Source organism: Hylobates moloch, unplaced genomic scaffold (genome assembly GCF_009828535.3).
Source record: "Hylobates moloch isolate HMO894 unplaced genomic scaffold, HMol_V3 SCAFFOLD_6, whole genome shotgun sequence".
Taxonomy (NCBI): Eukaryota; Metazoa; Chordata; class Mammalia; order Primates; family Hylobatidae; genus Hylobates; species Hylobates moloch.
The window spans coordinates 25,073,684-25,095,956 of record NW_026652281.1 but is presented as its reverse complement, the minus strand read 5'-3'; the positions used below and the strand labels follow the sequence as shown (position 1 = coordinate 25,095,956).

The window sequence follows — 22,273 nt, the reverse complement described above, 5'->3', positions numbered from 1 at the left end:
TTTTTGCCTCCAGTTCCTATTCCCATACTTTATGGTTCTTCTCGTTTCTTTTCCTCTTCCTCCTCCTCCCCCACTGTAAGATAATATTCCTCGAGAAGAAAAACTTATAGTTATGGTATTCTGTATCAGAAAAATTTTCTGCCTGCCAGAAAGGTGACAAATCTGTATATTTTAGTATTATAGTTCCCTAAAGAGGACCTTGTTTTAAGGGAATGGTTATTGTACTTCTTGTGCAGAGGCAGTGTTCTGTGTATGTGGTCTCTGCTTTCTTTCCATCCTTAAACACTGAAGGATAATGGGTGGGGGGGAGCAGTGGTGTTGTATGCTTTTTAAGCTGTGTTTTCAAGTTCAGCAAGATACCAGGCACTCTCTAGATCCTAATAGGAGCATGGGAACCTTATAGGTAGCCATTCTTCTCCACCTCAAGAATAAGATTTAAAACTTACACAGTTAAGTTATAGGCACTGTCTTTGTGCTCCGAAAGCACTATAATTTTATTGTAGTTCGTGTCATATTTTCTGTTGTTGCTCATTTAACCTATGTGATGTCAGATAGGTTGTCTTGTTTGCCATTTGTATTTCCTGCCTTTAGCACATAATAGGTCTTTAATGATCACTTATTTGTTGAATGGATTGTTTCTGTCTTTTTTTTTTTAAATCAGGGAGAATGTTAACATGGGAGAACCTTGATTAAACGCCTTGCAAGGCACCAAGCTTATCCTACACCAGTTGTTTGCATTTTCTTTTTTTTTTTGGGACAGAGTCTCACTGTCGCCCAGGTTGGAGTGCAATGGTGCGATCTCAGCTCACTACACCCTCCATCTCTGGGTTCAAGCACTTCTCCTGTCTCAGCCTCTCAAGTAGCTGGGATTATAGGCATGTGCCACCATGCCCAGCTAGTTTTTGTATTTTCACCATGTTGACCAGGCTTGGTCTCAACCTCCTGACCTCAAGCGATCTGCCCACCTTGGCCTCCCAAAGTGTTGGGATTACAGGCGTGAGCCACCATGCCTGGCAGTTTGCATTTTTACAGTTGTATGAGACAATCTCAAACACACAAAGTGTTTCCAGTTTAAATAAAATAATAAACACAAGCATCTGACTTAGCTGCTCAGGCTTAAAAGTAGAAATGCTGGGCACGGTGGCTCACGCCTGTAATCCCAGCACTTTGGGAGGCTGAGGCGGGTGGATCACAAGGTCAGGAGATTGAGACTGTCCTGGCTAACACGGTGAAACCCCGTCTCTACTAAAAATACAAAAAAAAAAATTAGTCGGGCGTGGTGGCGGGCGCCTGTAGTCCCAGCTGCTTGGGAGCCTGAGGCAGGAGAATGGCGTGAACCCAGGAGGCGGAGCTTGCAGTCAGCCAAGATCGCACCACGGCATTCCAGCCTGGGCGACAGAGCGAGACTCCATCTCAAAAAAAAAAAAAAAAAAAAGTAGAAATACTTTATAGAAATATTTTTCATTTTATTTTTAGAGATAGCGTCTCACTCTGCTGCCCAGGCGGGAGTTCAGTGGCATAATCATGGCTCCCTGCAGCCTCAAACTGCTGGGCTCAGGTGATACTCCCACCTCAGCCCCCCACGTTGCCAGGACTACAAGCATACGCCACCATGCCTGACTAATTTTATTTAATTTATTTATTATTATTATTTTTTTGTAGACACAGGGTCTTGGTATATTGCCCAGGCTGGTCCTGAACTGGCCTCAAGTGATCCTCCTACTCTGGCCTCCCAAGGTGTTGGGATGACAGGCATGAGCCACCAGCCTAGAAATAATTTTTTTTTTTAATGGCAGAAGTTAAAATTAAAATTAAATGTATTAGTGGGTGGCCAGATAGTTTTGTTAAAGGAAATATTCTTTTTTTTTTAGCATTTCAATTAGTTATGATTTTAAGATATTTTTGTATTAAATAGTTTTTCTCTCTAAAATTCACTCTGCCAGTAAACAAAACATAAAACAGTCCTATCACCCCTTAAAATTCCCCTTGCAGTCAACTTCTCCCACTCCTAGCAGCCACTGATTTGTTTTCTCTTTCTATAATTTTGCTTTTTCTAGCGTATCATATAAATTGAATCATGTGTTATATAACCTTTTGATTCTGGCTTCTTTCACTTTGCAGAATGCATTTGAGAATCATCTATATTGTAGCGAGTGTCAGTGGTTTCTTTTTACTGCTGAGCAATATTCCATTGTATGGATGTACCTCACCACGTTTATCTATTTGCCCATTAAGAAATGTTTCATTCATGTACAGGTTTTGTGTGTGTGTGTGTGTGTGTGTGTGTGTGTGTGTGTGTGAACATAATTTTTTTTCCTTGAGTACGATCCTAAAGTTTGGATTGTTGGGTCATATGGCAAGTGTGTGTTTAACTTTATGAGAAACTGCCAAACTATTTTTCAAACTGGCAGTACCATTTTTATTCCCACTGGCAATATAGAAGAGTTCTAGTAGTAAGCGGTTCTAAAATTTAAGTTGGCTGTATTGGATCACTTTGATTTGTTAGCTTGATTGCACACTAGCAATAATGGGACAGTAATATCCTGAATGTGATATTTTCATTGCTATAGCTCTGTCATTTAGAAATAGTGACTTACGGGAGCCTCATTTTTCAATGAATGCAGTCTTCATTGTGTTCTGGAACTATTATTTCTTGTTCAAGTAATGTAGCCCTGATCTCTATAAGAAAAACTAGGCTTTTAAAACCTTGTGTTCATATTGGGGTTTAAGGTACCTTTGGGTCAATTCTCTATCTTAAGGCTTTCGTAGTTTGGAGGAAGAAGTCTTTTGATTTAGCTGGATAGAAGGAAGTCCTATCTCCAGAGCAGTAGTAGTACTTTCAGCTTGTTTCTATCATCTGTTGCACGTTTCATTCTACAATTTTGAAGTTGTTAACTTATTTATAATTTACAATCAGTTATACTACTAAGTCTGTTCTATGAGGAGAGTTGACACATACTTACCCAAACATCATTACTCTCAAATAAGTCTTTTAAATTTGTGGCCTTTGCATATACTAGGCTATGTATTAGTAGTTATATATTTTCGTAAGTTAGACTATTTCACTGTAGTTGAGAAGAACGAATATAACTTTGTTATGAGAACCATGTGTGATACAACCACTGACTTTTCTGGATGTACTTTCTCATTTAGTTAGCAGTAAAGGGAATGACCTGATAGATAAATTAGAAATACTGAAGCATACCCTTTTACCAAAATATATTTTATTTTAGGTTTTTTTCTTTTAATGACAAACTTTACAAAGTAGTACTGTTTTCTCCATGTTTTCTAAACATATTCAAGTCTTTTCTTGTTAGTTTAGGGCTCTCATTCTGAACCTCAGCTATAAAGTGCTGTTATGCAGAGATGTCTATAAATCTATTGATGAGGATAAAGTTGTTTGTCTTCCTTGTTCTCAGTCATAATTTTACTAGTCACTTCAGTTTTTCCCTTTTAATTTGTATTCTATTATAAACTTACTAGAATTATTTAAAAATGAAAGTATCTGACTCAAGTGGAATTTAGAGGCTCTTATTGTTTAATGAAGAGAATATGCATTTTGTGACCTCCTTATAGTGAATTTCTTTTTCTTCTGGCTCATAGCTTTGTTTTGAAGAGTTGAAATCACTGTGTAAATGACCTTTGATTTGTGGAGTGTTATTCCACCTGTAGTATCTCTTAGAGCTATGAATTGCCTGCCTGCCCGTAACTTTCTTTCCTCTTTTATTTGAAAAAGTGATGATCATGTACATTAACATTCTTAAATTTCTAAGAGGTTGTTCATTCATTCATTCATTTATTCACTTATTTATTTAAGAAACTTTTAATCAGTGTTGACTGCTATGTGTTATAGTAGATATTAGGGAGACAGAATTGAATAAAATCACTCTTTTCCTTGAGGACATCAGATTAACAAATGGAGTATCTTAATGTTAAAGAGTGAAAACATTGTCCCATGTCTTTCCTCTAAATTGGTAGTGAGATGTAGAGGTTTGATCAGATTCAGTTTCAATTATTTTTTCTTCCATTGGGAAGATCAAAGGTTGTCTTTCTTTTTGGAATGTTAGCAGTCATTGATGATCCTTGCCTAGTCCATTAATTTACTAAGAGTTGTGTAATGGTTATAATTTAGTTGTCATTTCTTATTCATTTATTAGCTAGAGTACTTTTAAAGAGAAAATCCCCCTCACCAATTAGAATTTATTCTCATTATTCATAGATTCCATATTTGTAAATTTACTCGCTTGCTAAAATTTATTTGTAACCCTAAACTCAGTAATCCCATTCATTCACAGACACGCACATACACAGAGTGGCAAAAATTTTGAGTCACCCAATGTGCGTGTTCCCAGTTGAAGTTGAATAAGGTGATTCTCTGCTTTCTGAAGAAAAGCTTGCACTTTGCAAGCTATTTATTACCTTTTTCCTGGTGATTTCACTGTTTAAAATGGCCCCCAAGCTTAGGTCTGATGTACTGCTGCCTAGTGGTCCTAAGTGCAAGAGAGGTGTGATAAGCCTTATGGAAAAAATTCATGTGTTAAATAAGCTGAGTTCAGGCATGAGTATAATGCTGTTGACTATTAGTGCAATGTTAATGAATCAGAGATGTATATTAAATAAGGTGTCTTGAAAGAGAAACATACAAAAAACAAAGCTATGTATTGATTAGTTGATGAAAATCTTGTGACCAGAGGCTGGCGGAACATAACTCTGTATTTATCCTGGAAGCAGTGGTTCAGTATTTGCAGTGACTTTATAAAACATAACTGCTAATAAATCAGCTGTTTTTTGGTTTTCCTGAGATGAAAGAACATTCTTTTATATCAGTATTAAAAATGTGCTACAGAAAGTTGTGGGTAATGGAAGTAGATAGATCATTAAGAGTCCTGATGAGATGTTTTTGGGGGCGAGTTCATCACTGTATTTCTAGCACCTAGACCTGTACCTGTGTCTGGTGCATGGTAAGTACTCAGTAAATATTTGTTGAATGAAAATAAGCATCCCAAAATTTCCTTGATGGCTTGCAGTTTAAATTTTATAGCATTGTTAGGATTAGGGTTTGCAGTGAAATTTCTGATTATAGATAGTAAGATGACCTGCTCACGGAGGTTGGTATGGTGAATATTTCCTTAATATAAATTTAGCATGACCTCGGCTTGAGTTTTGATTCCTGTCATTCTTAAAGATGAAGGTGCTCTTTGCTTTTCTGGGTTTATGTATAATAAATGCTTAGGAGGGTGTGCATTTTCAAATTAGATATTTCTGCTGGGTGTGGTGGCTCATACTTATATGAGCACTTTGGGAGACCAAGGCAGGCAGATTGCATGAGCTCAGAAGTTTGAGACCAGCCTGGGCAACATGGCAAAACCCTGTCTCTACAAAAAATACAAAAATTAGCCTGGTGTAGTGGCATGCTCCTGTAGTCCCAGCTATTTTAAGATGTGTTCGGGCCACTGCACTCCAGCCTGGGTGACAAAGTGAGACCCTGTCTCAAAAAAAAAATCATAAATTAAATATTTCCTCCCCTTCCAACTATTGAGACATATGGGCTATGATAAAGGGTATTACAAATGGGAGTGTAAATTCACTTGTGAAATTGAGAATAGAAGGCATAAAAAGACATTATGAGGACCTATGAAATGGTCATATTGTAGTTACTGGAGAACAGTGAGAGCTGAATAATTAGACAATTTAATTAGACTTCCAGGAATATTTATACCCAGGAAATTTAGATTTTAATAAGGTTTCTCATTTAATAATTGATTTAATTGTAACTGATTATAATATAGTATGTTTTGATGATACTCCTGTGCTATAATACAGTAGCTTTTAAACTGTAGAAATACTTTTTGATTACTGATCCAATGATACATGTACATTCATTTAAAGCCTACAAATCTTGTTAAACATGATTTATCCTCATTACATATGTATACTCCATTTTCTTTCCTGTTTGGTACTATTTTATTAAAAAAACTGTTGTCTGAGACCCATTAAATTGATTAAATGGCCCACTAATGGGCCCTGATCCACAGTTCGGAGAACATTGTTCAAACAAAACTGGGTGATAATTTTTAAAAGCTAGAAATTCCTGGGTCTTAATAGGAATGTACAAAGACATCACTGAATCAAGTTTCAAAACTATAAAGTGTTGTAGATGATAGTTACTAAATCTTTCTGGGATAAAAAAAGTTTCTGTAGTATGTAATTATAGAAATTGATATCCATTTTTGACATTACAGTTAATGATTTAGCTTTTAAAAATAAGTGTTTATTCTTTTCTTAGACAACCACAGTTGAGCTAATGCCAGAAACCAGTAACTGGGACACTTGCTGCTAATAGAAGCATGTGATGTAACAGCTAGCCATCACATCACAAATATCTTTACTGATTTAAATTTTGGAGAAGCCTGAAGACATGTATTGTAATATAATTTTTATTGAGACTGAATAAAGCATTTGAAACACTGAATGAGTCATTTCATGTACTAAATTTGGAGGTTTTCATTTGAGATAACAAAGCAGTGGGAAGTCAATACTATGACATTTGAGTAGAAATTTTGATTTTTAAATTTCCATTTGTTGTAAATTTATACTTGTAAACAATATTGAATAACATGCTAAACATGAAAATATACCTATAGGAACTTTCAATACTTAATACCGATATGTTCTCAGACTACTTCCTCCGTTTTATCTAGTTTGCAGTCTTAAGGAGGTCAGTTGGCTTTGTCAAGTCCTAAATTATTGGGCCATGCGGATTAGAGAATCTGATTTTCTGTTCTGTGTTTTGTAGATTCATCAGTGGTTATCAAATTAGAAGTATGCTAGTGGCCGACATTTCTATTCATATAATCAGATTATGTCTAATGTTTTCTGTATTTAGCAGCTCATTTTTATCTTTATTAGTAGATATTACTATATCAAAATTGTAATTGTGAAAGCAAATTATAGTCACTCATTCTCAAAGATAATTTTTAAAAGCATTTTTTTGAAGAATTCCTTTTGAATGTAGATATTTCAATAAGTTAGTAAACTGAGAATAATTAGACTTGAAGTTGTAAATATTTTATTACCATTTATTCACACATGTAGCTTTATGCTACATTAAATGTATGCCATTTTTAGTAGTAGATGGATTAAGGTTTCAGTTAAAGAGGCAATATCTCTTGTAAAAATAAAAATGTAAAGCAGTATAAGTAACTATGTTACAAAAAATTGTAAGCAGGGGTTATTTATGTGAATCTTCTCTCAGTAGTTTTTATTTTAATGGGTGCCTAATTTTTAAGTTTTCAAGATGCATTTTTCCATTCTCTTCCTGTAATTTTTGAATCTAAAGCTTCTGTGAGGGAAATTTTCAGTTTTTACCATTGACTGCATCTGCAAGTATAATACAATATTAAGATTATTCTTAATTTTTAAGAATATTTAGGTATTTTTAGCAACTGTTATAATATTAAGGTATTTTTAGCCACTGGTATAATTTTAATGTACACTCTGAATTTTGTAGCTAATTCTATTTCTAATCATATTTTTGTTTTTGCCTGAGTACTAGAAAGTGCAAAAATACATTTGCTTTGAATGGGTACTGAAACTCATGGTATATTAGTATTACATAGTTTTATTTCTATGATCATTTTACTTCTCTGCTGATTTGTTTATGTAAATCTTTTCTTTATCCTTTTTGTAGTGCATGTATTACAAACTGCCCTAAATAATTTTTTATAACAACATTGGCTTTTAAAGTGCTGATATTACTTAAGTTTTTAGGATAGATTGCTTCTAAGAATATATTTATAAAGCAGTTCAGTGAGAAAATAACAGTATTCTTTTCAGTGGTTCTTAACTTTTTTTAAGATCACATAATCTTTTGATATCAAACCTGTTGAAAACTATGGATTTTCTCTTTAGAAAATTCTCAGGAAGTCTATGGATTTCAGGTTAAGAACTCCACAGCTGTCTCCACTATTATTGATGGAGTCTGTTTTCATTAAAAGTAAGCAAACAAAAGCACAAACTGATTTGTAGAGGCACTTAATACTTTGTACTGTTAAATTTTTTGAAATATTCTTCTCAAATTTGACAGTGTTTTTTAGTTATCTTTAGGATGCAAGTTACTCATTTGTTGATAGTAGAATTAATAGGTCTATTAAATTAATGCCCGTATATGGAAAAGAAATATAAGCAATAGTCTCTTGCCCTTTATTTCATAGTCTTTTAATTTTTCAGTAGATAGAACCAGATTTAGTTATTTCAGTTTTAAATGCTTCAGGTGGTTACTTTTATGAATTCTAAATAATAAGTATACACTTTTCTCTTTGATACTATGTCAAATTTTTGTATTATCTTTTAATTCTCCACTAAGAATGAAATTTTAGCTCACATACTCCCACTTTCCCTTCTGTCTTTAAATGTTTGGGTAGTTATTAAGTTTACTTCACCTATTACTTACCGTTGACACTTTAAATAATGTTCTCTGTTTCTTGTTCTAGTAAATTTTTAGGTTATCTCTTAACTCTGTACTTTGCGGGATGCGGATATTCTTGCCCCGTCCTTCCTTTTACCTTAGCTATTCCCCATTAACAGCTGAGTGTCTGTCAGTTTCAATTATAGTATTATTTTAACACTGTCAAGGTTGGTTAAATTTATATTTTTGTGTGACTTTTATCTTGCATTTTTTCTTTTTGCTAAGATTGAATTTAAAAGTTGAAAATCCGTTATCTATCGTACAGTATTATGACAAGCTTTTGAATCAAGTAGTATGATAGAGTTGCTTTTCTTTCCTTCTTAACATTCTGAGGTCCCTTTTGGCCCCAGCTTAGGAAAATTTTCTTTTATGATTTCTTTTTCTTAATTTTCTCTGTCCTCTCTATTAATTTTTATTATTAGTTGGAAGTTGGAGGTATTGGATTGTTTCCGTCTTTTTTTCTTTATTTTTTAATGTCTTTACATTTTGGTTTTAAATATTAGGATTATTCCCCCCCTTTGTTTTTGTTTATTCCATTTAATGCAGCATTATTTTCTTATTATATTTATGTGTTATTATACTTCTCGAAAGCCCTTAGGGGCTAATTGTTTCAATTTTTGCTGCTATTTTTAAAGTTCTCTTCTGTTCTTCATATGAGCTGCTTTCCCCAGAGGTTTTTTTCCTTTTTTTATTTGTTTTGGAAGAGGGTGTTTTTCATATTGTTAGCTTTCCTGATGTATGTATCTAGTGGTGCTTGATTGTCAGTTTATATTTGTGATTGAGGTACTAGGCTAATATTTCTGGGTAAATGCTTTAGGTTTCTTTTGCTGTTCTGTTTTCTCAGCTGTTTTTTTTCTTCATAAAGTTCTTGGGATCCTGTACACGGATGGGGCTTATTGACTAGAAATGTTTAGAGATAGAAATAACTCATTTATTCATCTACAGTATGTATTAACTGTCCTAGGTGTCAGGCAGTGTGCTAGGTTCAGGGACATAAAGTTACATATACTAGAGCCCTTGTCATCAAATACAACAGGCAATTACAAAACTGCATATAATATAAGAATCCCCTTAGAAATTTCCAAGTCTAATCCTTCTATTTTATAATTATTAAAATGAGCTTAGACAGATTAAGTGTCTTGCTCAATGCTGTACGACTACACAGGAGCTAAATGGGATTCCAGGACTACTTTTGTTTAATTCTATGTTTTTTATAATAGTACTTAGCCTAGCAAGCAGCATTAAAGAGGTCTAGAAGCAGCTATCAAGGATGCTAAGACCTGGGAGAATTGGTGTGTTGGAGCAGGATACAAAGCTTGGGACTTAGGTATAAGAGAAGGTTATGCTACCTTATATAATACTCAATCTTAGAAAATCAGAGCTAGAGATTTTTCTTGAGGGCTTGAAGAAATAAGCTGGCATTTTGGGGAAGCCCACATGGCAAACTGTAGGTAGCTTCTAGAAACTCTAGACAACCTCTAGAAACTGAGGGTGGCCTCCATCTGACAGCCAGCAAAAAGCTGGGGTTCTCAGTTATACACGGCAAGCATATGAATTCTGCCCACAGTCTGAAGGAGCTTGGAAGAGGATTTTTTCCCCACTTGAACCGCCAATACTTTGAATACAGCCTGAGCAGATCACTTAGCTAAGCTGTGCCCAGGCTTTGATCCACAGAGACTGCGAGATAATAAGTTTGTGTTGTTTTAAACCTCTAAGATTTTAATAAGTTGTAACACAGTAATAGAAAACTAATACATTTGGTCATGTCCAAGTGTGTTGTGTTGTTCAGCATAGTGCCATTGTATAATAAATGCAATGCTCTCTCATCTAATTTGAGAACAAATAACACTCCACTGTGCTTTAAAAGCACGACCGTGCAAGTCCACTTTCTCTATTGGTTTTGACATGATCATATGCATTGGTAATAAAAAATAAGTACGATGTAGGGGTAGGTTATGTGTGTGGCACTACTGTCAAGTTATAACTGTGCCACTGCTATGATTCTCTGAGCAGCAGTGTGAAGTGATAAGAGCACCACATATGGTCTCTGTCACAACTGTTCAACTCTGCTCTTGTAGCACAAAAGCATCCATAACAACATGTAAACCAATTAGCATGGATTCCTATACCATTTTATTTATGAAGACTAAACTTGGATTTCTTATCATTGTCACATGTTATAAAATATTATTCTTCTTATAATCCCCCGCCCCCAGCTATGTAAAAATGTAAAGACTATTCGTAGGTCCAAGGTTCTATAAAAATAGGCAAATAGCTTGCAGGCTGTAGTTTCATGACTCCTGGTATAGACAAACATGTAGGCAATTCTAATACTGCTTGATAGGTGCTATGATAGGGAAAATACTATAACATACTAAGACTCTTACTAAGAAAATATTTTAATTAAAATTCTAATTTGTTGAAAGTATTTTTGAAAAGTGAAAAAAAACATTATTACAAGTTTATGAACAGTTGCCTGAATGTACTAAACTAGATGGAATAAAATAGGAAATGGCTTAGTTTCTCCCTAACCACTGTTGTCATCTACATCTTTTATTATTTTCACTTCCCAACTCATGAATGATATCTTAGTCCATTTTCACTGATTTCTTGTCATGTATCTTTATAAGAATAGTTCTGTTTTCTCAATGGATCACTTTTCAGATATCAAAATGACCTGTTCAAATTTTGATGTTCAATTTTAAGCTGACTCATCACTTCTTTCTGCCTCTCTCTCCCTCCTAGTTTCAGACTTGGCCCTTGACTCTGGAGCCTCTCTTCTTTCTTCCATTCTCCCGTTCATTAGCTGCCCCTTGCTCCTCTAGGGTTCATGTGGGGGGAAGGAATAGGAAAGGGAAAAGGCAGAAGTCCTTTATGTGCTTTTAAATGCTTTTATTGTGGAACAGTTTTGGTTTTCCAGAGACTTCATATGGACCTCTTATGTAAAATGAACCAACCCACCTACACATATTTCTATACATAAGTATTTGTATGCATGCACAAGCATTAAAAGCTTTGGAGCATACACATCGAATGAAAAGGTTATAATGATTCTCTCTGACAAGTGCAGGTGGGATGGAAGACAAGGGGTATGGATATCCCAAGGTATATTTTTACTTCATTGTAATATTGGAATTCTTATTACATGTAGCATGCTTTTTTTGATATTTGATTACATAAATGAAAAGCTATATATTTAAAATAACATGAAAATTTGCCAAAAGAAAATTATTTCCTTCTAAATTGAAAAAATATGAAGGGCTTTTTTTTTTTTAAAAAAAAAAGCTTCTTAAAGCTAGATAGGAGGAATTAGTTCTAGTTTTCTATACCACTGTAGGGGGACTATAGTTAACAATAATGCATAGTTTCAAATAGCTAGAAGGAGTATATTGAATGTTCCCAACACAAATAAATCATAAATGTTTGACATGATGCCTATGCTAATTACTCTGATGTGATCACTATATAGTATGTGTATTGAAACATCACCATGTACCCCTTAAATATGTACAATTATATGTCAAATAAAACTTCTAAAATAAAATATTAAGTTCATTAACTGTTAAAAAAGTGGCATTAAAAAGAAGAAATAATCCTATTAGTGGGCAAAGGACATGAATAGACATTTTTCAAAAGAAGATATACACATGGCCAATGGCATATGAAAAAATATTCAGCATCACAAATCATCAGGGAAATGCAAATTAAAACCACAATGAGATATCATCTTTCTTCAATCATAATGACTGTTACTAAAAAGACAAAAAATCACAGATGTTGGCGAGGATACAGAGAAAAGGGAACTCCTATACACTGTTGGTGGGAATGTAAATTAGTACAACCTATATGGAAAACAGTATGAAGACTTCTCAAATAACTGAAAATAGAACTACCACTGGATCCAGCAATCTCATTACTGGGTATCTACCCAAAGGAAGAGAAATCAACATATCAAAAAGATGCTTGCACTCCTACGTTTATGGCAGCACTGTTCACAGTAGCAAAGATATAGAATCAAGCTAAGTGCCCATCAAAGGATGAATGTGTAAATAAAATGTAGTATATATACATAATAGAATACTATTCAGCCGTAAAAAAGAATGAATCATGTCTTTTGCAGCAACATGGATAGAACTGGAGGTCATTATCTTAAGCTAGGAACAGAAAGTCAGATATCACATGTTCTCACTTATAAGTGGGTACTAAAAATGTTTATACATGGACTTAGAGAGTGGAATGATAGACAGTGGAGACTTGGAAGGGTGAGGGGGTGGGAGGGAGTAGAATGATGAGAAACTAATTAGTGGGTACAATGTACATGTTTTGGGTGATGGTAGAAGCCCTGAGGTTGACCATATGCAATCTATGTATGTAACAAAATTGTACATGTACCCCATAGATTTGTACAAAAACAAAAGTAGCATTTTAAGGTAAGTTTTATAGTAATGGTATACTGGGGAAAACATACATGTTGAGAGGAAACATGCAGTTTTTTGTGTGTGTATGGGGGCAGTTTTTAAAAATCATATTTTGAGATGCAATTTAGATACAATGCATAGATTTTAAATATAGTTTGATGAGTTTTGGCAAATGTGTATATCCATGTAATTTCCTCCCAATTAAGATATAGAACATTTCTTTCCTCCAGAAAGTTTCCTCATGACATTTACAGTCAAATTTCCTACCACCCTACTTAACCGCTGATAGGATTTCTATCACCACAGCTTAGTTTTGCTGATTCTAGAGCTAAATATAACTAGAATCACGTAATAGGTAATTGTTTATGCCTGACTTCTTTTACTCAGTCTAATATCTGAGAAATTCACCATATTGTTGCATGTATCAGCAGTTCGTTCCTTTTTAATGCTGGGTAGTCATCTATTATATGACTATACCAATTTGTTTATTCTTCTCTTAATGCACATTTGGATCGTTTCCAATTTTTGACTATTACTATAAGTGAGGCTGCTGTAAACATTAGTGTGCAAGTCTTTTTGTAAACATACATTTTTATTTCCTTGGGTAAACATCTAAGAGTGGCATTGCTAGGTCATAGGATAGGTGTATATTTTACTTTATAAGAAACTGTCAACCTTTTTTCCGAAGTCATACTATGTTTTACTCCCACCAGCACTTTTTTGAGAGTTACAGTTCTTCGTTCTTACCAACACTTGATGTTGTCAGTCTTTTAAATGTTAGCTATTTTAGTGGCTGTGAAATGGTATTTCATTATGGTTTTAATTTATATTTGCATGACAAGTAATGATATTGAGCAGTGCTTCATATGTTTTGTGGCAATTTGTATGTATTCTTTGTGAAAAGAGTCTGTTCACATCGTTTCTATATTTAAAAAAAATAGAGTTGTTCAGTGAGAACACATGGACACAGGGAGGGGAATATCACACACCGAGGCCTGTCGGGGAGTTGGGGGCTAGGAGAGGGATGGCATTAGGAGAAATACCTAATGTAGATTACGGTTTGATGGGTGCAGCATACCACCGTGGCGCATGTATACCTGTGTAACAAACCTGCACGTTCTGCACATGTATCCCAGAACTTAAAGTATAATTTTTTTAAAAGTTGTTTTTCTTATTGTTCAGTTGCCATGTATTTATACACACTCATCTAAAATAATTTAGCCCATTCTGAAGTGTTTGTATTTGTTTTTTAAAGCTATCATTTGATGAGAAATGATTAATTTTGATGACTCTATTAAGGTTTTTAATGATTAGTGATTTTAGCGTCTTCTAAGAAATTTTTACTTACCTTAAGATAGCAAAGACACCCCTCTTTATGGTTCTGGTATTTGTATTTAGGTCTATGATCCATTTCAAATTATTATTTTTTAAAAATGCATTTTTGTAGAGACAGGGTTTTACTTTGTTTCTCAGCCTGGCCTGGCCTCGAACAATCCTCCAGGCTTTGCCTTCTAAAGTGCTGGAGTTATAGGCATGAGCCACCACGCCTGGTTGTGGGTTGAATTTTGTCAAACGTAATCTCATATCTGTAGAAATGACCCCACTGGGCTGTAATGCCAGCACTTTGAGAGGCTGAGGCGGGTATATTGCTTGAGCCTAGGGGCTTGAGACCAGCCTGGGCAACATGGCAAAACCTTGTCTTTACAAAAAAATAATTAGCTGAGCGTGGTGGTGTGTGTCTGTGGTCTCAGCTACTGAGGAGGCTGGAGTGGGAAAATCACCAGAGCCTGAACAAGTCGAGGCTGCAGTGAGCTGTGATTGTGTTAATGCACTCCAGCCTGGGTGAAAGAGCAGATTTAAAAAAAAAAAAAAAAAAAAAAAAAAGATTATCCCTGTGGGTTTTCTTTTTTCTGTTAGTTTGGTGGTACATTGATTTCAAATGTTAAGTCAGTGGTACATTTCTAGTATTAAACTCTGTTTGATTATTATTTGTTAAACTTTCTACATATTTGCTTATGTTGTGAAGAATTTTTGTATCTATGCTCACGAGAAATGCAGGTTTAATTTTCTTTGCTGGAATTGTTTTTGTCAGGCTTTTGCATTAGGATTGTGCTGATCTCACAAAGTAAATTGATTATTCCTGTGTCGTGAAAGAGCTTTAGAACAGTATTACTTTTTCCTAAAATTTGATAAAATTTGCCAGTGAAATCATCTTTATGGGAATACTTTTTTTAATAGATTAAGTTGTAAAAATAGATATGGAACTTTTGATATTTTGTTTCACCTTGTGTCCCTGTGTTACACTTTTCAAGGGATTTGTCCGTTTCATCTGTATTAAATTTACTGGCCTAAAGTTACTCATAGTCCTTTGTCCTTTAGTATTTGTAGGATCATTTTGATATCCCTTCTTTCATTGTTCTTACTGGTAATTTGTATATTCTCTTTTGTTCTTGATCATTTTTGCTAAGAGTTAGAAATTTCGTTGACCTTTTTCAAAGAATCAGTTTTTGTCTTTATTTTTTCTATTGTGGTGTATTTTCTGTTTTGTTGATTTTCCTCTCTGGATAATTTCTTTGGAAATTATTGACACTTTCTTCTGCTTTATCCAGTTTGCCATTGAGTGTATCTAGTGAAGTTTTTCATTTCAGATATGACAGTTTTTATTCGAGGGTCTCTTTTTTTTTCTCTTTGTTTTGGTATTTTTCCGTTTATCAGCTGAGAATTCCTGTTTTTGCTCATTAAGACTATATTTTCCTATAAGTCTATATTAGTAATAACTCTATTGAAGTACTTCCTCAACTCTTGTCTGATTTGCTCTTTTCCCTAGCTATTTTAAGAAGAAGGTCCAGATCACCAATTAAAAACTTCTTCTCTAATATAGGCATTTAAAGCTTCTAGTTTTCTGCTAAGTATTAGAATTGCAAATTAGATTTTTTTCTAATTTCTCTTGGATTTTTTTTTTTAACTCATGAATTATTTAAATGTGTGCTTAATTTTCAAATTTTAGGACTCTTCTAGGTGCTATACAGCTATCGATTTCTAATTTAATTATTTTTTATTTTTTATTTTTTTGAGACAGTGTCTCGCTCTGTCGCCCAGGCTGCAGTGCAATGACCTGATCTTTGCTCATTGCAACCTCCGCCTCCCAGGTTCAATCGGTTTTGCTGCCTCAGCCTCCCGAGTAGCTGGGACTACAGGCATGCACCACCATGTCTGGCTAATTTTTGTATTTTTAGTAGAGATGGGGTTTAACCATGTTTGCCAGGCTGGTCTCGAACTTCTGACCTCAAGTGATAGATACCCACCTTGGCCTCCCAAAGTGCTGGAATTACAGGCATGAGCCACCAAGTCTGGCGATTTCTAATTTAATTCTATTTTGACCAAATATACTCTGTAATATTTTAGTTACTTGAGATTTAAATTATAGCACAGCATATGATCTTTCTTGGTGAGCATTGAAAGGGAATTTTATTTTGCGGTATTTTATACATGGCAGTTAGCTCAAGGTAGTTGATGGTATTATCTAGATCTGCCATACACATACTGATATTTTGTCTTATATCTTGTTGATTACTGAAATCATGCTATTAAAAAATTTTTAAAAATGATTGCCTTTTTTCTTTTTAGTTTTGTTTTGCCTCATTTTGCTCATTCGTATTTATAGTTTTTATGTCTTTCTGTTGAATTGATATTTTTATCATTATGAAATGCACCTCTGTAAATTTGGAGATAATCCTTTGTTTTGATGTCCAGTTTGTATGATAATATTATAGCCTTGCAAGCTTCTTCTATGTGCTATTTACACAGTATACCTTTTTCTATTATTTAACTTTCAGTCTATCTGTATATTTGTATTTGTTTGTTTATTTATTTTGAGACAGGGTCTCATTCTGCTGCCCAGGCTGGAGTGCAGTGGCACAATCTCGGCTCACTGCAACCTCTGCCTCCCAGGTTCAAGTCATTCTCCCACCTCAGCCTCCCAAGTAGCTGGGACTACAGGTGTGCGCCGCCACTCCCAGCTTATTACTTTTGTATTTTTGGTAGAGACGGGCTCTCACCATGTTTCCCAGGCTGGTTTTGAACTCCTGAGCTCAAGCGAATCACCTACCTGTGCCGCCCAAAGTGCTGGGATTACAGTTGTGAGCCACTGCTGTGTCTTTGTATTGAAAATAGTTTCTTGTGAACAGTTTGTAGTTGAGTCTTGCTTTTTTATGTAGTCTGACAATTTTTTTCTTTTTGGGGGAAAATCTGGTCTATTTCATTTTATGTATGTTTTAAAGTCCACTGTCTTGCTATTTGTTTTATTTTATCTTGTATGTCTTTTGTTTCTCTTCTGTTGTTTCAACCAAGTAATGTTTAGTCTTCTATTTTATTTCTTTTACTGGTTTTTTAGCTATTCCTATTGTAACTAATTTTTTATTGTTTGAACTAGGTATTAAAATGTGCATTTTAACTTATCATTGGCTACCTAGAATTAATATGGAACCACATAATTCTTCACAAATATAACATTTTCCCCATCTGTTTTCTTTTTAATTTATATATTTAACAAATAAAAGTTATATATATTTATTGTATAGAAGATGATATTTTGAAATAAGTATACATTGTGGAATCGCTAAATAGAGCTAATTAACATATGCATTACCTCACATTTTTTTGTGTGTGGTGAGAAGACTTAAAATCTTCTCTCAATAATTTTCAAGAAGGAATCTTAAAACAGTGTCCTTCCATTTACAACTCCCCCTCCTTGCCATTTATGTTGTCATATATTTTACTTCTACCTGTTATATATGACACTAAGAAATTGTTTATGCTTTAATAGTAATTTATCTTTAAAGGAAATGAATACTCATGCATTTCCTAGTTTCAGTGCTCATGATTTCTTCTTAAAGTTTCAAGTTTCTATCTGGTATTATGTGATTTACTTCAGCTTAAAAGACTATTTTAAAAGCATTTCTTGTTGTGCAGGTCTGCTGACAACTAATTCTTAGCTTCCCTTCATCCAAAAATGGCTTTTTTTTCTCCTTGTTTTGAAGAATAATATTACTGGATGTAGAATTCCGAATTGATCAACACCTGTGGCAAAAAGAGGGGAAAAATAATTCTAGGTTGAAAGTTTTTATTCCCCCTTTCATTGCTTTGAAAATATCCTTCCATTTTCTTTTGGGCCTCCATTGTTTTTGATAAGAAGTTAGTTCCACTGTATGTCATGTGTATTTTTTTCTTTCTCTGATTTCAAGATTTTTAAAATTTTTGGATTTTAGCAGTTTAACTGTGATATGCCTACTAGATTTAGTGTGTGTGTGTGTGTGTGTGTGTGTGTGTGTGTGTGTGTGTGTGTTACCAAATTTGGGGAGTTTTTAGCTATTATTCGATTTTTTTTTCCTCCCTCTTCTTTTTCCCCGGTTAAATAGGACTCTAACAGCTATTTACTAGTGTTAAAGTCGTGTCTTCTAATTCAAACATCGGGGTCATCTTGGGGTCCGTCTCCTGTGACAGCTTTGTTTCTTGAACATGGGTTACATTTGATGATGCTTTACATGTTTGGTAATTTTTAGTTGTGTCATGGATATTGGAAATTCAGTGTTGTTGAGAGTCTGGCTTTTTGTCTTTTTGAGACTTGAGTTTTGTTCTGGAATGCAGTTAATGTGTTCAGAGCTACTCTGAATCCTATCTAGGTTTAGTTTTAGACTTCAGTTGGGACAGTTTAGAGTAGGCCTTATGTTGGGTATGGTACTTACTTTTAAGAGTTTTTTGGCGTCTGAGCTGAATGCCTGGGATATTAGTGAGGTTCTTCTACTATGACTGAATAGGAACTTTAGAGTCTCTCAGTTCTGTGCAGCTTTTAATGTCTCCATTCTTCATTTAACACTGTAGTAACTATTTTCTGCTAGGCTTTTTCTGACTATTCCCTTGTACACATGTAGCCTTCTGCCCTACTGCCACCTTACCCCACCACTCCACTGCAAAACTCCTTCATTTTTGATACTGTGTACTACAAATTCCATTTACTTCAGCAGCTGCAAATTCTGATCTGTGATCACTGTGTGTTGCCCGAGCCTCACCTCCTTGTGCTGTGGTCAGGAAATTGCTCCTAGCCAGAGAGGTTGGATGAAGGTGCGACTCACCTTTTGTGTTTTTTTCTAAGGGATCATAGTCTGTACTGCCTTTTATTTGATGCTTAAAAACAGGTGCTTCATATGTTTTGTCCAGCTTTCTACCTGTTTACAACAGGCAGAGATGTTTAGAATAGTTACTGTGTCATGGCTAGAAGCAGAGTAAACAGGAACTCACAGTTTCATCTGCAAATAAGAATATGGCAAATAAAACAAGAAACTTCATAAATAGATTGAGTGTTAGGACTAGTTGTGGAATCCTAATTAGGGAAAAGGAGTCAGGCTGGTGGGAGCAGGGGAGCGTAAAAAGAAAAAAGCAAATAAGCTGTAAGTCTGTCTTTCTTCATAGTCCGGGACACATAGCCCTCCTGTGCAAAAAACTCACAGTCTTCCTGTGTCCAACTTATCACCAGACCCTCTGCTAATAGAAAAATGCAGGTTAGCTCACTGCAACCTTGGCATTATCAGTACCACACATAGCCCTCTCCAGCACAAGAATGATCCTATAAAATCCCCACCAAGCCTTGGTCTCTTTTCAGTCAGCTCCTTTCTTGCTCATCTGCCCATTGCTTTCTTGAAAAGTGTTTTTCCTACTTTTTCTAATAAGCCTGCCTTTCTTTACCAACTGTCTTGGTAAATTCCCTTATTGCCTACACCACCGGCTCCAGTTAGTCACTACTTGTAACAGTAATTGCATATTTGGGGAGTTGCTGAAAATTAATCAGAAAATACTGTTCGTTTCAACTCTTGTTATGGTTGCATTATATAATTAGAAAATTTCTGTAATGGGAATAAGTATTTGATATCAATTCTTGTTTCTTCATTAGTGACTATATTTTGAATTTATAACTTCTTTAATAGCAACGAATGAGAGCCCACTCAAATTGTTCAAACAAAAGTAGGGAAATCCTGTAAAGGTGCAGAATTACCGCAGAATTAAGGTACATTTGATCACTGCAATTCCCTGAGAATATGAATGGGGCAGACTCTTCCAAAAGCCTTGAAAAATATTTTGAGCTTTAATGTTTTTATCTGTATGTTAGAAATTTAATACCTAATTTCTGCATCTGATAAGGTTGATGCCTGTCAACATTTCACAGTCTTGTGAAATTACATTTATAAGGCCCAGGTTAAATGTTATATAAGAATTAATTGTTTTCTTTGAGGGACAGGAAGAATGTTCTTGATATTGTCAGTTCTATGCTCTAATCCCATGTGTAATTATAAGGTAATATTTGAATAAATGAAAATCATCTGATAATATATATTTTAAAAAGACTTTGAAAATTATTAAGTATATGAACATGGGGAATATATTTTTATTAAGGTATTTTATTTTTATAATTCATTCTCTTTCTACTTTTAAATTGAAAATTTTATGTTGACTTACTGGAATTTTTTGAGTACTTTTTGTCTAATTGAGGTAATTTTAAGTTGGGAGGTTCATATTAGTGAATGTATGTTGATTTATGAAACAGTATAATTTTGTTCCTTTTTTTAATTTTTAAGAAGTAATTGAATCCCTGATATCTTTGTTTCATATCTTTGTTATTAAGATATATAAATAAAGGGTAGTGGTTAACTTAAAAGTATGCTGTGGTTTGATTTCAATGGGCATCAATAGATAGCAGTAATTCTTGCCTAAGCTTTTGTTATGTTATCTAATTTCCCAGACATATATTTTAAAATTCTTAGTTGACTAATTTCCTTTTCTTAATATTCTAGCTCTCTATCAATATCAGCTCACATCATTGAAAAGATAATTTTGAAGACATGTTTTGCTGAAAAGACACTAAGAAAAATTTTACGAATGGGATGAACATGCTCCAGTTAATTGACTACCTACTGCAATTTGAATGTTAACATTACCCATCTGGAACAGTTACCTAGTGATGTACCTATTTTCACAATACCCTGTTTCAGTGTGCTTGTCTTGATTAAAGAATTCAAAGTGGAGTACCGCAAACTTGATATGGAAAATAAAAAGAAAGACAAGGACAAATCAGATGATAGAATGGCACGACCTAGTGGTCGATCGGGACACAACACTCGAGGAACTGGGTCTTCATCGTCTGGAGTTTTAATGGTTGGACCTAACTTTAGAGTTGGAAAAAAAATTGGATGTGGCAATTTTGGAGAATTACGATTAGGTAAGACTATTTTGTTTATTCCATTATGTTAGAAACATTTTAAAAATTGGAAGATACTTTTTAATGAAAATGATTTAGTTATTTAATTGTTTAGTTGTTTAATGGTTGTGGTAATTTTAAAGAATACAGATGTTGGAAATTTCTTTTGTAGTTGTATTTTCACGTGTAAGAAATTCCCTAGTATAGGAATGTCTACTTTAGCCATCCAGAGATTGACTATCCAGATTATGAGAAAACAATTAAATTAAAATAGCCCAGTAGGCTGAAATAGCTGCCGGTAGAGCCTTTGCAGTGTTCTTTAGGAATGATATTTAGGCTACTTTTTCAGATTCAAAAATGTTTAGTAATTGATAACTTTTGAGGCATGGGTATGGCTTAAAGTCAAGTTAATATACTGAAACTGCATACAATTGATGAAATTTACATCATTGTAATTTAATTTTTTCCTTTTACCCTTCCTTCTGCCCCAAGTATGTTTGGGGTGGGGCTCAGGAGTCTATATTCTTAACAAGGGGCTCAGAGTATTGATTCAGGTTATTATAATTAGGCAAGTTTGGGAAACACTGGTCTAATTAAGCTTCCTAACTCTATATTCAAGGCAGTTGGAACTCAATGAGGGAACGTTAATTGTCAGATGTTCACAATAATTGAATGACAAGCTCAGGATCAAAATCTAGGTCTTTTAACCTCCAATACAGTTATGGGGTGGTATGGTTTTAATGGTTGTATGGAAGTCAGTATTCAGGCACCAGGAGGGCTCTGGTCAGTGGACCACCAAAAGTGACCTTAGAGGTAAAAAGAAAATTTGGCTTCTCAATTTCTTTTAGATTCAATCCTGCTGCTAGAAATAAATCCAATTTTATGTTTATCTATTCAACTACTTCTCCTTTTCATCTTGTGAAGTACCCTAATTTGTAGTGACTCCTTCATCTTACTAGTTTTGGAAAGTTGATACACAGTAAATATTTGAATGAAGAAAGCCAATAAAAGGCAATGATATAGTTTATACATACTTGTTACATGATGTGGCTGGCAGACTCACATTTAGTAGAGACTCAAATATTTGAAAGGGTGAATGTTTTATGTTTTATTATTTGAAGGGTATTGAATTAGATACTT

The 22,273-nt window shown here is 34.4% G+C and overlaps 1 protein-coding gene across 8 annotated transcripts in view; it reads left to right on the top strand.

Annotated features, from left to right (window-relative positions):
- CSNK1G3 (casein kinase 1 gamma 3) overlaps positions 1-22,273 on the top strand; it is a 110,543-nt gene that overhangs the window by 12,680 nt on the left and 75,590 nt on the right. For all 8 annotated transcript variants that reach the window (XM_032156557.2, XM_032156558.2, XM_032156562.2 and 5 more), the window contains exon 2: positions 20,730-21,154. In XM_032156557.2, coding sequence (XP_032012448.1) covers positions 20,977-21,154 — 178 coding nt within the window. In that variant the 5' untranslated portion in view covers positions 20,730-20,976. The remainder of the gene's footprint in view (positions 1-20,729; positions 21,155-22,273) is intronic.